The sequence below is a fragment of the Plutella xylostella genome, chromosome 17 (genome assembly GCF_932276165.1).
Source record: "Plutella xylostella chromosome 17, ilPluXylo3.1, whole genome shotgun sequence".
Classification (NCBI taxonomy): Eukaryota; Metazoa; Arthropoda; class Insecta; order Lepidoptera; family Plutellidae; genus Plutella; species Plutella xylostella.
The window spans coordinates 5408363-5426820 of NC_063997.1; the positions used below are offsets into that span (position 1 = coordinate 5408363).

The following is an 18458-nucleotide window of genomic DNA, read 5'->3' on the forward strand; positions in this document are numbered from 1 at the left end:
GCACAGCCCCGCCAGCGAGCACGGGATGCACGAGAACTGCCGGAACTGGTACAGGAGCCGCTACCTTTACATCTCGTGCATGATGGACACCAAAAATAACGTTCATTCAAAAACGGCGGCCGCTACATGGATTATTTATCGACGTCGATAAACCCGTTTAATGCGTGTTACACCAATCACAGCGCCGTATTTATGGCGAATCGCGATATAGTCAAGTTTATCTACTTCCATAAGGAACCCGTGTAGCATCAGCTGGTTAAGGAATGTTGATTGCCAATGCGTCCATGCTAACACCGTAATAAGCCGTGGTAACCCTTAACCCTTCTACTGCACAGCATGTCAACAAAATCTGTTTTAACCCTTCACCGGTCTACTGCACAGCCGAAGTCGTGGATAGCTGATTTAACCCGTCTACTGCACGGCTTGTCAACAAAAGTCTTGGGAAGCTGATTTAACCCGTCTACTGCACGGCGTGCTGACAGAAGTCGTGCAGCCCCGTGCACTGCACGCTGGGCCGGTGCGCCGAGTCCCAGATGCCGGGCCCGCAGCGCTGGCACAGCCCCGCCAGCGAGCACGGGATGCACGAGAACTGACGGAACTGGTGCAGCAGGCTTCACCTTTACATCTCGTTCATGATGGACATCAAAATTAACGTTTCGCACATTCAAAAACCATCACTATAAATAGCGCATGTCCCACGGCTATCCTACAATCTGCGGTCGCTACATGGGTTATTTATCGACGTCGATAAACCCGTTTAATGCGTGTTCCTCCAATCACAGCGCCGTATTTATGGCGAACCGCGATATAGTAACGTCTATCTACCTCCATAACGAACCCGTGTAGCGGCAGCTGCTTTGAATGTGGATTGGCAATGCGGTGGTTGTACCTAATACCGTAACAAGCCTTGCTAACCCTTCAACCGTCTTCCGCACGACATGCCAACAAAAGCCATGTTAACCCTTCACCGGTCACCGCGGGAAGTTGATTTAACCCGTCTACTGCACAGCGTGCTGACAGAAGTCGTGCAGCCCCGTGCACTGCACGCTGGGCCGGTGCGCCGAGTCCCAGATGCCGGGCCCGCAGCGCTGGCACAGCCCCGCCAGCGAGCACGGGATGCACGAGAACTGACGGAACTGGTAGAGGAGGCCGCGCGCCTTGCGCAGGATTAACTGGCCGTCCATGTACATTGCTGGAAGGGAGAGAATTGAATGAATAATTACTTAACTATCAAATTTAGGTACATCGGAGAGACAAGATTCAAATTTTTATAAAAAATTAAACCCCTTTTAACTTCAATAAGCAAAGAGATAAGTACCTATCAAATAAGTTATTTTTTTATATTGATAATCCGTCTATCAAATATTCATATTTTTTTATATCATCATCATACTTAATAATAAACAAGTAAAGACCTAAGATTAAGCCTTGAGGAACGCCTATTTCAAGAAGGCGGCTTGCGAGAATCAAACCCCTTACCCAATGAACTGATGTGCAGCAGCATCTCATCAGTGTTGAGATCCTGTGCGATGACGTCATCGGCGTACACGGCGATAACTTTGCACCTCCAATATTGCTTTCATCCCCCTAATCACACGCCGAAACGCTGTCCCAGACAAACAAAAACAACCACCTTATCTCCTTACCCAAAGAGCTGAAGTGCAGCAGCATCTCATCAGTATTGAGATCCTGGGCGATGACGTCATCGGCGAACACGGCGATGATGGCGAGACACAGGAACAGGTGGAAGTAATCGGTGAGGAAGTTGGCCCAGCACGCCTCCGACATACGCTTAATAATAAACAAGTAAAGACCTAGGAACGATCCCTGAGGAACGCCCATTTTAAGTTAGTGCCTTGCGAGAAACCAACTCACCTAAAGAGCTGAAGTGCAGCAGCATCTCATCAGTATTCAGGTCCTGTGCGATAACGTCATCAGCATACACAGCGATGATGGCGAGGCACAGGAACAGATGGAAGTAGTCGGTGAGGAAGTTGGCCCAGCACGCTTCCCACATGAGCTTAATAATAAACAAGTAAGGACCTAGGAACAATCCTTGAGGAACGCCCATTTCAAGTAGGCGCCTTGCGAGAACTCCTTACCCAAAGAGCTAAAATGCAGCAGCATCTCATCAGTGTTCACTTGTTCGTCCTGAGCGATGACGTCATCGGCGTAGACGGCGATATCTTTGCCCTTCCAATATTGCTCTCACTCTCATCCCCCTAATCCCACGCCAAAACGCTGTCCTAAACAAACAAAAACAACCACCTTATCTCCTTACCCAAAGAGCTGAAGTGCAGCAGCATCTCATCAGTATTCAGGTCTTGGGCGATGACGTCATCGGCGTAGACGGCGATGATGGCGAGGCACAGGAACAGGTGGAAGTAGTCGGTGAGGAAGTTGGCCCAGCACGCCTCCCACATGCGAAGTGCTACAGCTTCCGTGAACTCGCGTTTGAAGCAACTGCAATGGGGAGATTGGGTAGGTTTAACAACTAGCTCCAAACAGTGTAACTACGAGTGTATGTGTACATACGAGTACTATCCATAGGCCTTCAGACGCCTTTTGCAAGGACTATATACTATATTGATAGGAATAGGTGGAAGATCCAAGGAGAGCTTTGCCCTACAGTGGGCAGAGTAACCTGACCTCTCAGAAGCATTTGTTGCTCTGAAGGTTCAGGATTCAATACTCTTTTTACGATACACATTTTATATGTCCATTCTAGTGCAAAACAGAACAAAACATCCTGTTAACAAGAACTAAACGTATTGTAAGTAGTTACTTACAGTAGAATCCAGCGATGGCAGAATAGCAGCTCCATGGCGTCGACATGCTTCTCCAGGTGCTTGTAGAAGTGCGGCAGCATTATCCTGATCAACTCCCGAAGGTAGCTCTGGAAATAAACAGATTTATTTATCATTTTAACGTTGTCTGAACAATAACTAGTTCTTTCACATTACATACTTTTTCCTTTTTTTTTTGCACATCTTTGTACCAGTTTTCCTGCACCTCCTGTAGGTTGGCTGGTAGAAAATGCTCTTAGCAGCCCACCTTTTGTACATGTATTTTTTATATTTGTGCAATAAAGAATTAAATAAATAAATAAAATTACAAGTTCAAAATTGTCTGACTAATAACAATCACATTGTTGAATTTATTTCTGGTAAGTACATATAGTTCGTATATGTGTAAGAAACGTGAGAAATAAGATATCCGTTTAAAAAATACATCAGCCCGGCCGCAAGGCGAACCCGGGACCTTCGGCTTCGCCCCTTTATCATGTCAGTTACCGCTACGTTAAGTCGTATCTTGGCTACTTAAAAAACATCGCCTCGTATCTCTATCGCTCGACATGCAAATGCAATCAACTCACAAGGTTATTATCCATGTCATTATCCGTGGGCGTGCACACGAAGATGGCTCGCTGCATGAGCCCCACGAAGCACCAGAACGCCTCCGCCTCGCACTTGATCTCACTTGTCACTCATGCCTCGCGTTAAATACAAACTATCTATACACATAGATAGAATACTCCCAGGGCAAATCCGGTCCGCTTCATGCCATATAACCGGTGTACCGTTCGGCCGTTACCTTGACTAGATAGACACCATATGCTATATCAACTCACAAGGTTATTATCCATGTCATTATCTGTCGGGGTACACACGAAGATGGCTCGCTGCATGAGCCCCACGAAGCACCAGAACGCCTCCGCCTCGCACTTGATCTCACAGAGAACAGCGGCCAGTAAGTCACTCATGTCTTGCGTAAGAAACCAACTGTACTACCACAAAATTATAAACACTGTTTAACAAGTGTTTAAAACGAAATTTGACAGATTTCGTAAGCGTTTGACAGCGCTAAACATCTGTTAAATTTTTTTTATCTATCTAACTAAACACATATATATCTCCTTGGGCGGGACTCAAACCCGGGCCGCTTCGTGCCATATAACTGCTGCCGCTGTAGGTACCGTTCGGCCCTTACCTTGACTAGATAACAAAAACCTAAGGACATGTTAATTTAAGACACCATAAATGCTATATAAACTCACAAGGTTATTATCCATGTCATTGTCGGTGGGCGTGCACACAAAGATGGCTCGCTGCATGAGCCCCACGAAGCACCAGAACGCCTCCGCCTCGCACTTGATCTCGCAGAGAACTGGCGCGAGCAGGTCACTCATGCCTTGTGTGTAGCTGGAATGGGAGGGAAGGCTGGTTAAAAGCGTTTGTTAGTCATATACCTCGAAATCAAAAAATCCTTATAGCTTTTCACCTATTCGCATTTCGCCGCGATATCAAAATTTCTGAATAGATTTTTATTTTTGTAGTATATTTTTTGATCGCTACTGACAATTGTCTGAAAAAATCATAGTAGATTTACTTTCCTGCCTGTCTTCACTGTAGTCGCTTTTCACCTTGATAGATATTGGTTTGTAATGCATTATTAGGTACGGTGGCCTGCGCCTAAAAGTATACAGGCGGAGTTTTTAAAATAGCTCCCTGATGATGAAGGGACCAGCTACATCTGTTATAAATCCAGGGACGTGTTGTGTGTGATGTGTGTAGCAGTGGTGTTTATGTGGATGTGCTTGAGCAGCATGTGAGCTTGAGATCGCTATTTTAAAAACTCTGCCTGTATACTTTTAGGCGCAGGCCACCGTACATATCGCGATATTTCTTTTACACTACAACAATATGCGACCCAAATAAGATGCGACAAAAAAGAAATTACATGCTATTCAAAATATATGCAGCTTAATAAAAAAACTATTGATAATACATGCTTCATCAAAATTTGCTACTGTTGTGAAAATCTGTTAAAAATATATGCTAGTAACAAAATATACTACCGATATTATACGCTACAACAAACAACGCTATCACGGTGAAATGCGAATAGGTGAAAAGCTACAAGGATTTTTTGATTTCGAGGTATACGACTAACAAATGGTTAAAAGCTGATAGAAGTTTAAGCCCCAGTTTCACCATACTCTGTCAGATCAAAACCAGGTATTAGTTGTTGGACTTGGGGTGTTAATGATCTAATAGACTATAGTGAAACTAGGTTACATGTTTGCTAAATTATTTTGCTTAACTATAGGTAAGTATATGTCGCATGAGGCGGCGACCCATAATTTATAAGATCACTGTTAGTCATCATAAGGCCGGCAATTAATACCTATAAGTACTTATTAACTTAGCTATTTTTATCATAGTGTTTCCTGTAACTTTTCTACTAACTTGTGATGTGCCGACTCTATTATATTCTACGAGCTCACATAGGACGTAGTTGTTCTCCTTAGGGAAATTATATAAGATAGGTAGTTTCTAAACTGAATAATCAATTCACTTACCCTAGTTGCGGGTTATAAACGGCGTAGTTCAGCAAAATATTCTTCATGATTTCGATATTATAATTATTCTCTCCGGCGAAAAACGGGTTTCCCCTGTCTGTCCTCACCACGTCTTTCTCAATAACACATTGTACATTCTTCCAGAACACCGCATGTTGTTCCGGGGTCATTCTCTCAAGTCTCCTCCTCGATATCTCATCATATTCTCTCGTCCTAATTTGTAAGATAACCTCTCGTTCATCATAAGTAGAATTGTACGGATAGCAATGCAGCAAAAACGGCCACACCTCCCTTCTTAACTCTCTGTCTAGGCCGCCAAAGAACACGCATTTTCTCAAAAACAGATCATCCTCAACCACCCCTTTAGAGTTCATGAATTTCCCGTAGAAAAGCTCTGGAGTGATTTTAGGGACTTTCCCTTCTTCCGGGTGCTGTTCTGATTTCTGGACTTCCGGCCGACAGACCATGAAGTGCCGGTATGGGAGATTCTGGTCCTCCGAACCTGAAATTAAACCACCATTTAGGTTAATTATCTAATCGAGGTCCACTTAACATTTTATTGAAACTATCATTCATTTCTTCGACACCCCTTGACTATCATTCATTTCTTCGACCCTTGTATGAAGACAGCTGTAATTGCGTAACCTATTTCTATCGAAAATAGTGAGTTATTGGAGAACGGACATGGCCTGAATATTTGATAGGATGGCTACATGGCTACCCACTGCGCAAAACATAAACCACTCAAGAATGACAATTTACTTGCCCCAAATATTTCGCGCCCCTTTGTGCGAAAGTGTGTTTATTTATTTTATTGTGTCACTTGATTGCATAGTTATAATGTTCAATAGAAATGTAATACAATAGAAATGTAGTACAACAGTAACAATACAACACAAAAGAATAGCTACTTAGTACCTAGTACAATCTCTACATATACAAAAGTAGCCTTATCAGTATCAACTTATCATAAATCGATCATGCTCTCGTTTGACCTTTACGTCTCAGAGGAGCAACGGAAGCTGATGTTTTTGTATATGTATAGAGGTAATATATCTGACTATAAACTCACGAAACATAGTATTGTAATGTTATCGTTCGGAAGCAAAATGTTTCCGTAGTTTTTAAAAATGAGGTCAATTTTTCAGCAACCAGCGCAACGTTCTGAAAAAGTCTAATACAAAGGGTTGAATGTTTATGGGGATAGCTCGGCCCTCGCATTCCATGTCCGTTCTGCTACATTTGCATTCGGGGGTTGGTCATTCAATAGATTAGGTCAAGTGAATCCGGCAAAAAAATACAAACTTTATACCTGGCTGGATTCCTTTTGGCGCAAGTGGATAATAATAAAAAATTTGCACCTTATAGAGAAAATGTTTGCACAAAAGCCGATACACGTTCCGTATCGGTATATACGTACTATCTACATTAGTATGCCTAACTGCAAGGTGGACCATTTATAATGATAGAGATTACACGCTGAAAATTATTACAGAGGTCAGCTTTTAACCCTGCCTCGGGAAAAATTACCATAACTACTACCATCTACTACCTACATTGTGGTAGCAGACCGAGTTGCACGGCATCTTTGTCGACCTAGATATACTCGTTTAATGCACGTTCACCAACTTTATCATGGCGTTTAACGCAAATCGCGAAATATTTATTACTTTGTGTTGTATATCTACGTCGATAACGATACCGTGCAGCGGAAACCATGTATCCCAAATTAGGTCACCAAATACACCAATCCTCACCTGGAGTCAGCTTAATATTATGCAGCAGCGAGTGCCACCGGTGCAGCACTTGCGCCAGGTGGTCCAGCCCGCCGTGGTGGAAGTGCAGGATCTTGTACTGAGACTCTCGGGACGCCACCACCAGCTGCCCGCACGTGCAGTTGTCGTCGTTGAAGAACAGCCGGAGAGAGCGCATCTGGCTCAGGTCTACTGAGAAGCTGCGGGTGAGAGGGTTGCGGGTTATGGTGGGTGAAAAGGGAAAAATTTAATGTAAGTATCTATACGTGTACCTCCCGCGGCAAAGCATATCGATGTACCTTTATTAAAGTCGTTATAAATAGAGCGACATGATTGGTGGGACGTTAAATTAAAAGTGTATCTTCGTTAATAAAAATGCCATGCCGCGGAAGCAGATTAATAAAGCGAGCCCATGCGCTTGCAAACCTTGTAGAATAGGAATATCTTCAGATAATATCTACGCTGGCCTAGAATGTTACATACGGCTAGGGGTGTTAGGGAGCTCCGTAACCGTAACCGAAACTATCGGATATCCGATATAAAAAATCATCCGTAACCGAATCCGAAATGAAAGTTTCGGATAGGGGCGGAGCCTATTTGAGACACGTTATGACACGTTTTTGATCTAAAATTTAGATAATACTCAATATAATATAATTATTTATATTTATTTTTATAATAAATAGCTGTAATAATTACTCACAGACTGATTGTAATTCCTGCCAAAAACGAAATAAAACTACTTTATTATCTATTATGTAGTCTGAGCCTATCTGAAACCTAGTTAAACATTGTGAGATTTGGCGTCTCGACTTTCTCCGTGTTCGGCATCATAAGGGTCACAGTGACAGTTAAATAAAGTCCATTTTTCTCTCCACCTTTAGTTTCCAAGGTGCGGGTGCATATATAAATAGAGTGAGTCGCCCGCGCGCCTCAGTTGGTTTTTGATTTTTGAAGTGCACTTCGGCAAAATGGCTCAATGTAGCCACGGTTCTCGTCGGCTTCGCTCCGACGGGGAAAAATATAATATTGAATTTGCGGAGTCCTCGCTGCCGGGAGCTGTAGCGTGATGCGGACCAGGCGGCGCGGGGCGCGGCTGCCGCGACACGTGGCGTCGGGGAGCGGGACCTGCCGGCTGCTGCGCACGCAGCCATTGCTGAGGATTTCGCAACGAAGGTTTGAGTTGATAAGCCGTGAGTAAAATGCTATTATTTACTGCTTTTAAAAGCTCAGCCACTGGTCATAATGCTCCGGCGCTTGGGGTTTTTATCCCACGCAGTAGGGTCCGATTCAATAGTCGTGGTGATGATTGATCACATATTCCGGTCCTACTAGTGGCCCTTGAGCTAAGATACTTACATTAATGACCGCTTTAAGTAAAGCATATGTTAATTTTATACAGGAAAAAATAATAAAAATATATTTTTATACCCTCAATTTCTAATATTTTTAGAAAACAGTTGATAAAAACTTTGCTATTACAATAATGCACTTGATTATAGCTTATGTAAGGCTTTACAAACAGGAGCTTTCCAGGACCGTCATAGGATTTTTTACAGGAAGCACGTGGCTCCGAGTTTCAGTATGTTGGGACATTGTGGCATGTGCGGCGAGTAATGTGATCCGCCGGTACCTACCCGCTGAGGGTAGGCAGGCCGATTCGGTGAAATTGAAGTTTCGTGTAACCTGCACCCGGCCCTGTGCTCCTGCGCTGGCCGCCGTCTCGTGGCACCTGCATCGCAGCGTACACCCGGCCCTGTGCTCCTGCCCTGGCCACCGGTTCGTGCCACCTGCATCGCAGCATACACCCGGCCCTGTGCTCCTGCGCTGGCCGCCGTCTCGTGCCACCTGCATCGCAGCGTACACCCGGTCCTGGCCCTGGCCACCGGTTTGTGGTACCTGCATCGCTGCATAGACCCAGCCATGCACTCCTGCCCTGGCGGCTGTACACCCGGTCCTGGCCCTGGCCACCGTTTTGTGCCACCTGCATCGCAGCGTACACCCGGTCCTGGCCCTGGCCACCGGTTTGTGCTACCTGCATCGCTGCATAGACCCAGCCATGCACTCCTGCCCTGGCGGCTGTGTTGTCCCACCTGCATCGCTGCGCACACCTGGCACTCCTGTTCTGGTTGCCAGATCCAAACGCCCCCTGTCTGGGAAGAGATTTTATGCTCAGCGGAACCGCCTGCACTATTGCTAGCACGGTCATCATCATCATCAGCCATCATTATGAGTGACTTATTTAGAAGTAACGTGCGCTATTCATCAGTGATTTTGGCATATGCAGACGAACGTTTACTGCCAAGGTTGGTCATGTTAGCCATACAAGGGCACACCAACGAAGCCTGAGTAACCACCTGCAGTCGCCGTAGCCGCATCGGCATGGATGACGACAAATCGGGTAACGTGCACCGCTTCTAAAAGTGTTATAGCACTTCAATTTGATGCCTCCGCTGAGGTAGGGTATTCTATTAAAGCAGCTTTCTTCTGAACTGCCCAAAGTGACCTGTAGACTGCTCCTGAAGAAACTGTCTAATGCAGCTTTTGTTCTAAACTGCCTAAAGATCATTGGACTACTCATGGGAATGGTGACGCACGGTAAGTACAGGAGCGTTACTCTATACTGATGAGAAACGAACGAACGAGAGCTGTCGTGCAATCGGCACGTTTAATACATACAAACAGATAGAGCGGCTCGCGCCGCAGTGCACTGAAAGTTCGTTTTTCGTCATATAAAGTGACCCCCCAGACACTATCTTTAAGTGTCATGACACATCGGCAGATTCCAGCTCTGAGTCTTTTCTTTTCTCGGCTGTGAGCAAAGTGAATCCCACCGGCGAGTGTTCAACCTAAAAGCACTGAGCTAATTCCTGATTTCGTGAAAGTCGCTGTTGCTATACCATACCGCTTCACAAGTTACCGAATTTATTATGATCCTACTGTCGGGTGATCATGATCGGAGTGTCATCGCGGTTTCTGAGTGGCACCATATTAGCTGTCTTCCTTATGTCCCAGTGGATTGTGAGTGTGTGTCCGAGCTCTTTGTTGAAAAATGCGTGAACCTCCTACGCAGCAGCTGTCTACTAGTTGTGTATCGAATAAATCGAGTAACGGTGCTCTTGCACGAGACGACTACCTTTTGGTAAAATTATAATTTCCACTATTCTGGGAACATGCATAACCTACTGTGTACTGTGTATCACATCACGTGTAGCTGTAGCCCAACTCAATTTACTGGGCTAGATAATAAACAATGGCAGTCGTCATTAAATTTCTATGAATTTCGAAGGTCATCATTTGGAGCACAATTCAAAGGGTGAAAGTACCTATTCATGCCTAAACGGCTTCTCTAATGAAAATGTATTTTTAATTCGATTCTGGCGCAAACGTTTCATAACTATTTTTCAACACTGTATCTGTTGAAACTACTTAGACTGACTGGTTAAGATGCAGACGTGCCGTTTTCACTATTCCATTTTGGTTAAGTTTTGTGACGACCGAATGGCGTAGTGGTTAGTGACCCTGACTACTGAGCCGAAGGTCCCGGGTTCGATTCCCGGCGGTCTTGGGTGTGCCCGTAAAATGGCAATAGGCCCGCCCCCTATTACATTGGGACTAACATAACACTCTGGCGAAAAGTGGGTGCAGTAATGCACTTCTGCCTACCCCGCAAGGGAGTACATTAGTACAAGGCGTGAGAGAACTGCAATACCAGGTCGCTGAAGTAGGTAACCTTCCTTAGCTGGACAACAACAAGCCTTTTTGTTTTAAAGAATGTCACTGTTATTCGCCGTTCCACTGTCATATCGATGTCCAAGGACTTTTTCTTGGGTATAGCTAACTACCTAAGTTTACCTATAGATAGCCGCAAGCTATCTGCTGTTGGCGAACTGTCAATTAAAAGTCTGATTGATAAGTCAGGCTCGAGGTGGCTCGTCCAACTGTCCATGTTCCCGCCACCATGATTGTTGCTTCCACAGATTAGAGAGTCTATCTATGTTGGCTATCGTTGCATCAGGTCTGATCAGGTACAACTAACATCTTTACGTACCATCTTTATTTAATCGAGCTATATTATTTTGTTTTGTCTTGGTTGACTTAATGGTTTTAAAATCGAACCGACCAGAAAGCTTTGTGTATTCTACTTAACACTTCAACATTCATAACCTACAACTATGTAAGTAGGTACCTACGTACCTTTGAAATTGCAACAAGGCGAAGCCTAAATTAAGGTTTTGGCCGGGACCTGCCCTTAGTATTGACGAACATACCTAAAGGTGACCTTATTAATGTTTTTCATATGAAGTACTGAACATTTTACTTATACTGGTGGCATGACTGATCATTTACTTACCCAGTTAAGACATTTTAGCCGGGATTGTTGTGTTAATCAATCTTTATTAATTGATGTCATCTACCAAGGAATGCTGCCAGAGCTCATAATATTCACACATGATGAATGATAGTAGCCAACAAAATCGGTGCAAAGGCTTATAAAATAACTTTTTTTCCTAGTAGGACTGCACAGGAACTCGTTAACCGCCGAGTTATTTAGGATACAAAATTAGACTGTGTGTTACTTGTCAATCTAGAATATGAATATGGTGACCTGCATCATGTTTTGAAAAACTGAATACTTAGTTATCCGCCAGTGTCACAGCCTTCATCTAATCTTTTCCAGTAGTTGATGAGGCTGTGATATTTAGTAAAATTATCTTCCCTTCAAGCACCACTCCTCGTTCCAAGGACTAGATGCCGCGCCAGGTGTTGCAGGCCGTGTCGTCGTACGAGGCTGACTGAGCAGGTCCAGGAGGCTCCAGGGTCGGCTGCTGCATTTCTGAGGTCAGTCCAGAATTACATATCCTAGTCAGCATGTGCTGGCCTGAGCCCCAGCGGCCTGGATCGATATTGTACATTTTACAGCTTTTAAATATTGTTGCAAAGTATTTCACTAGTTCCATCCATTCGGCTAGTGTATGTTAAAAATATTGCCTTGACAATAACAAGATTTTGATTAATAATTACTTATAAGTATTGCTTTCGAAGAGGCACTGTGTGTATCCATATGTATAATACCTACCTATATGTATAGGTACATACCTTCTATAACTTTCTGACAAGTCAGGAATAATAAGGAAGTACTTAAGTCTTATGTATACTTATACCTTTCTTTTTAGTATATCTACTACCTAGAAATCTATGCATTATAAATTTATAGATTCAAATATTTATCTACTGATATACTCATCAGTAGCTTATGGGTCACAGTTGGTTTTCTCTCCACCATGCGATAATAAACACATCTCACAATGTTTAACTAGGTTTCAGATAGGCTCAGACTACATAATAGACGCATTTTTCCTGAAATAAAAATGACATATTATGTATCTAGCCTATCTGAAACCTAGTCATTTCTGCATGGTGATATTACAACTGAGGCGCGCGGGCGACTCACTCTATTTATATATGCACCCGCACCTTGCAAACTAAAGGTGGAGAGAAAAATGGACTTTATTTAACTGTCACTGTGACCCTTATGATGCCGAACACGGAGAAAGTCGAAACGCCAAATCTCACAATGTTTAACTAGGTTTCAGATAGGCTAGATACATAATATGTCATTTTTATTTCAGGAAAAATGCGTCTATTAGTATTTTACTTTTAAAATTCCTTAAAAATATAATATCCGTAACCGAAACTAACGGATAATCCGAAATAATTTATTATCCGTATTCGTATCCGGTATAATAATCATTCCTATATCCGTATCCAATCCGTAACCGAAATTTCATATCCATAACATCCCTACATACGGCCAATGCTCATATTATCGCAGTCGCCGCCTAGGCCTATAATATTCTATTCTATTTTCACGGGGGTGTAAGTACCTGCTCCTGGCTCTCTCGAGTGGAACCTTTGTGCATATCCCCAAGGTCTAAACTGCCTTCCTAGGCTTGGACCATTTCCCACCACGCTGGCCCACTGCGGGTTGGTGGGTTCACATATATAGATATGCTAAATCTAGGTATGCAGGTTTCCTCACGATGTTTTCCTTCACCGTAAGAGCGATGGTATACATTGTACTTAAGTTAAAAGAATTCATTGGTACATGTCAGCGCCGGGATTCGAACCCGCATCTCTTGCGTGAGAAGCGGGCGCTTACCCGACTGAGCTACCACCGCTCCTCGACTGAGCTACCACCGCTCCTGACTGAGCTACCACCGCTCCTGGAGCTGAGCTCCACCGCCGCCTAGGCCTATAACCACCTGAAAATTTTGTATAGATAACCCATGTACGTTCAAAAACGAATGTCACGTTTTTATTAATATTTATCAGTGAATAATGGCGAGATCTCTTCTATGAATGTCAATAGGATCGAATTATACAGAATCTTTAGTGCAAAACCTAGTCAAACCAAGTCACCTAACGCTACCAACCTAGTTAAACTACATATTGCTATGTAATTTGCGATAAATGCGTCTTGTTGTTATGAAAGGCTGAGGAGACTTCGTTGCAACTTTTTATCCTTCTTCGTCAGAAGAATAGTCATAAATGTAAGTACCTATATACCTATAATAGAACTACCTGTTTCTCAAATTATGCTGTTAGCTACACCGCTCATATTTTTTTGTTGAAGGCAATAAGTATTCAAAAGATTTGTTATTTAAATAATGTGAGCGGAGTTAGCCTTGAGTCGATCCTGAGCACAAAAGGTCGAATTTTCATGGATAATGGTTCGGTCTAGAGGAGAGCAATAATGAGAAATTCCTGTGCGCTTCGCAGATGATCTTGGAATCTCAGATGAGCTATGAGTTGAGAGTTAGACGCCTACTCTATCCGCGAGGTTTAAGTTAGTTCCATTCAATGCTTACATTCATCATAATACATAATAGATAGGTAACAAACAAACAAACCTATATACTTACTCGTGCAGTTCCATTTCAAAGTTATATTAGCTACCTACGTATAAGTACGATAAGTACCTATCTATAATAGCGTTCTACATTATGCATATGTTCGTAGAACGACATGCCTGAAAAGCTGATGCTTATTGATAAGCTGAAAATTTTTGTTTCAAGCCATATCAAATTAAACGTTATTAACTTTATCGATCAATGGCTGCGGCAACGTGTACGATAACTGGCTTCATTATCATTTTGTTATTAAAATTCCGTCAACAAAGAACATCGTGTGCCAATTTAGACAAACCTAGATAATTTAATTAGGACATCATCAACACCACGATATTAAACAACAAAAATGGTTCTACCTTTTTTGGCATAAGATTTTTTTGCCTAATCTCGTATTGCATAGTAACGTTTGGTCAAAGTCTCGTTACGCCGAAAATCGTATGGCATAAATCTCGTTTAGTAAAAAGTTATTTCGCATAACATTGTTTAGCCTAATAATGGTATGGCCAAATCTTGAATAGCCTAATAATGCTATGGCATAGGTTTATACAAAGTAATAATATTCGTTTGGCTTTAACTTTGACGGAGCGTCTCCCTACATAGCGCAAACTGGTGCCTTGTATTGTTTCCGCTGTTTGGAAAACGCCCCGCTCCGCTTCGCTGCGCTCCGCTTTGGTTTTCATGAACATGTGCACCTAACACGCTCCTCCTCGCTTGCTCGTCGTCGCACCTATTTTTAGGTTTCGATCTCATGGGGTTTGTAATAATTATATTGGTCGTTAACTTTCGATTTTTTGATCATACAATATCGTGAATTTCGGGATGTAGGAGAAAAATACCACAATTTGTACATTTACTACATACTTAATATATTATTTATTAAGATAACATTAGTAGAAACAAGATTATACATAGGTATAGACGAACATAAATTTGAGCAAACGAAACTTAGGTGTTTAAAGATTGTGCCTAAAGAGTTTTAGACGAAACGAGCCTTATGCCACATAAGTCTTGGCAAAGTGATGGTTCGGCCAAAAAAGTTTAGACCATACGAGTTATGCGAAATGAGTTTTGGTCAATAAAGATTATGCCAGATGAGCGGAACCCAACAAAAATATATTGGGCAACCAGTTAAATAAAACTGACAGACACACAGTAAAATAAAACTGGATATTTTTTGATAACACAGGCCGACTTAAGATTGGGAAACACTTCACTTTATTCGAGTCGAGTCTTATCAACATTGAACGGAAACAATTTAACAACAAATAGGTCCCGGGTCGTACCAGCAGCAACATACCATTTCAAACCGATTGTTCGCGACGGAATCCTACGTAGCTAACTAGTACCTAGTTAATTAACGTTAGTTAGAATTAAACAGTTCATAAGATACCTAGAGATAGTCACTGTAGTGTAGATGTCCTATATGTCCGATACACAGTCCATTAAAATTTAAAGTAGTTAACTAGGTGCTGACTTACCGGCGACACTTCATGGGGGCCCTCCGCTGCGGCGCGGGCGAGCTGTGCGCGCTGTCAGGGAACACCAGGTTGTGCTTCAGCGCCAGGAACTCCGGAGTGCTCATCCAGTTGGGGTTCCCCTCGTCGCACGAGCTCATCGACACCGACCGGATGAACCGCTCCCCCGAGACGGAATCCGGGGTCAAGTCCACGTTCTCTATGGTCGGGTTGGCTATAGTTATATTCACGGATGTCATGGACTGCGAGCGCGCGTGCTGCTTGTCATACACAAACACCTCGTCTTTAGACTCGTCGGACCGCGACTCGTAGCTGGCGGTCAGCGCGTCCTGCTTCTCCGAACCAGCTGATTTCACCGTCGGCTTTGAACTTGACGACAGATCGTCCTGCGTAGTCGAATTCGTTAGCATGTCACTCGATTTTAGGCTGTGTTTATCGGAGTTAGAGTTTAGACTGTTCGTTTCAGACGCGTCGGAAAATGCAGTTTCATTATCGCCGTGCTTTTCCTTGATCGCGGAGTCGTTTTTAGGTTTGTACGTTTTCTTTGGGTATATGAATTTCTTGGATGCGTAGCCGAGTTCGTCGCTAGTCGGGCTGGTTTCGACGGCCGACGGGCACCTCCTGAGAGTGGAGTTGGGGATCCAGTTGAGGAAGAGCGTGGGCCGCTTGGAGTTGTTATGCTGGTCCGTGAACACCTTAGTGGTGACGGTGAGGTAGCCGGGGTGGTGCACGATGTCCAGCTCGTGCCTGGCGACGGTCGGCGGGTGCACGCAAACATTGTTCTTGCAGAATAATATTTCGTTGTCGACGTAGTCTGGGGGTTCGTCGTTCTCGTCGAACTCTAGGCCGAGGAAGTAGCTGGACGCTCGCTTGATGATTTCCGGGAGAGGCATTGTCGCTGTGGCGATGGTTTACATGTTAGGTGATAAAGTGATAAGTGAATGCAGCGCGTAAATGCGAAGGCGGCGGGCTCGCGCGGCGCCTGCCGAGAACTAATCGCGGGGAGGCGCGCGCGGTTGATAACGCAGTATTGATCCAGAACCAGAATAGCTGCTAACCCACTCGCGCCAACGTCACGCCGACCGCTGAAACATAATAACAGATTCTATTTCATTGTCTTCATGTTATGAACTTTATGAAGCATGTATATCATGCGTAATACCTAACTACTTTACTCTAGAGGTACTTTATTTACTTATACGTATGTAGAGGCGTAGATATGCAAGTAGGTACCTATATAGGTCTTACTTAGGTATTACCTACCTCTAGTTAGGTTACCCTAGTGACCTTGCAAAAAATAACTTATGTTAAGTAGTTTAGGGGCGTCTTGCACAACAAAGTTAATTAAAATTAAATCTATGACCTCTTGCTCTGACACTATACTGTCAGAGCAAGAGACAAACTATTTAATTTTATTTAACTTTGTTGTGCAAGACGCCCTAGGTATACCTAACTATTTAGGTGAGTGACATTAGGTAGGTACTATTTATAAGTAACTAAGTACAGAATGTATACAGGATGTTGCAAAAAGGGTGTAATTAAAGTACTATAACATGCTGCACATACTGGTTTCGGCTTAGTATACCCTTTTTGCTTATCCCTGTATACTTATCCAAAACATATTGCCATCCTTTGGGCACAAGCAAGACTCCAAGAAAAAAACATCTGTCGGGAATCGAACCTAGGACTGGCAGAATAGTTAAGAGTTAAAGACTTGGGTTACCCAGTCGTCATACCTGCCTAGTTACATCAACGTACCTAACTATTTAACGTAGGTAAGTACCTATACCTACCTATGTACCTATTAGGGCATGCAATACCGTAATACCGGTATTCGTAATACCGGTATCAGGGACAAAATTCACCCTTTTTTCAATACCGGTATTGAAAGTTAATACCGGTATTGAAGTAATACCGGAATCGGACTTTTTTAGGCTATAATAAAGCGATTAAAATATAGTATTCCTATGTACTGTGAAAGCGCACTTGTTTTGATGCAGTTTTCGGCCGTTTGACATCTACTTTTGTCCATGCGTAAACGGACACTGGATGTAAAAATAATAATTTATTGTAAAATTTTAACTCTAATACTCAATTCTCGTAAAAATCTATTACAAAATACTGAATTTCATTGCTTTTTCTCGTTTTATTTTGACCTATACGACTTTAATCACAATATATGCCATTAATTACAAGGAAATCTAATACCGGTATTAATACCGGGATCCCGGTATTAAGTTGCAATACCGGAACTCAATACCGGTATTGAAAATAGTTCCGGTATTGCATGCCCTAGTACCTATCTATCGAGAGTTATAGTTACCTATTCATAAATATTTATGAAATCGAACTAGAGGGTATTGTAGAAGTTTCTATCACAAGATTGCATTACAATAGTTATGGTAACTATGTATACCTACATAGCTAACAAAGCAAAGTCGCGAGTTCGCGACGTACTTACCTATACGTAGTTAACTAACAACCACTTAACTAACTAATAACTAACCTACCAACTAGGCCTGACGTAAATACCGAGGAACTCACCGCTACTATAACTTACAACTGGAAAATATAAACATTGCGCAATGCTTTTTACTTTATCATTATCACTTTACACTAGTGAAGTTATAATAAAAACAATGGTCTTTCTTCAGTTTGATAAAAGTTACGTTTTCGTTTGTTTACCACTTGGAGTTAAAGCAAGGACACTACGAGATGGCGCTAGTGTATGGGTTTTTCCCCGGAATACGCAATCGTCAAGCGCAAAAAGTTATTATTTTGAGAAATTTATAATAATTTTTAATAAAGTTGCCATGTACAAAATAAATTGTACTGTGTAGTATAAATTTTGAGTCTCAAAGAAGAGAAAAAAATATGTATGAACCGATTTGGCTGAAAATTTCCGGGTTTCAAATCGGTTCAGAAGCAGGAGATGGACATAATACCTATTATT

General features: G+C 42.8%; 1 protein-coding gene across 5 annotated transcripts; it reads right to left on the minus strand.

Moving 5' to 3' along the window:
- Positions 1–407: 407 nt before the first annotated feature.
- Positions 408–18207, minus strand: LOC105383138 (TBC1 domain family member 16). Of its 5 annotated transcripts, none has more exons than XM_048626887.1 (9): positions 18050–18207; positions 15509–16590; positions 7120–7316; positions 5363–5864; positions 4058–4202; positions 2790–2896; positions 2282–2463; positions 1137–1192; positions 408–598 (listed from the first exon to the last, which is right to left on the minus strand). In XM_048626887.1, the coding sequence occupies exons 2-9, from the start codon at positions 16396–16398 to the stop codon at positions 461–463; spliced, it is 2217 nt and encodes a 738-aa protein (XP_048482844.1). In that variant the 5' UTR covers positions 16399–16590; positions 18050–18207; the 3' UTR covers positions 408–460. The 5 variants fall into 5 exon arrangements, with proteins under 5 accessions (XP_048482844.1, XP_048482841.1, XP_048482840.1 ...); XM_048626884.1 differs by lacking the exon at positions 408–598 and adding an exon at positions 3377–3463 and having other exon boundaries at positions 924–1192; positions 4145–4202; XM_048626883.1 differs by lacking the exon at positions 408–598 and having other exon boundaries at positions 924–1192.
- Positions 18208–18458: the final 251 nt, after the last annotated feature.

What these genes read in the sequence shown, in the direction of transcription:
- LOC105383138 (XM_048626887.1), bottom strand. Translation starts at nt 16,398, where the DNA reads ATGCCTCTCCCGGAAATCATCAAGCGAGCGTCCAGCTACTTCCTCGGC. An exon ending in GTTTATAACCCGCAACTAGG is followed by an intron (nt 4,203 to 5,362) that starts GTAAGTGAATTG and finishes CTCCCATTCCAG; the next exon opens with CTACACACAAGGCATGAGTG. An exon ending in CGCGCGGCCTCCTCTACCAG is followed by an intron (nt 599 to 1,136) that starts TTCCGTCAGTTC and finishes CTGCTGCACCAG; the next exon opens with TTCCGTCAGTTCTCGTGCAT.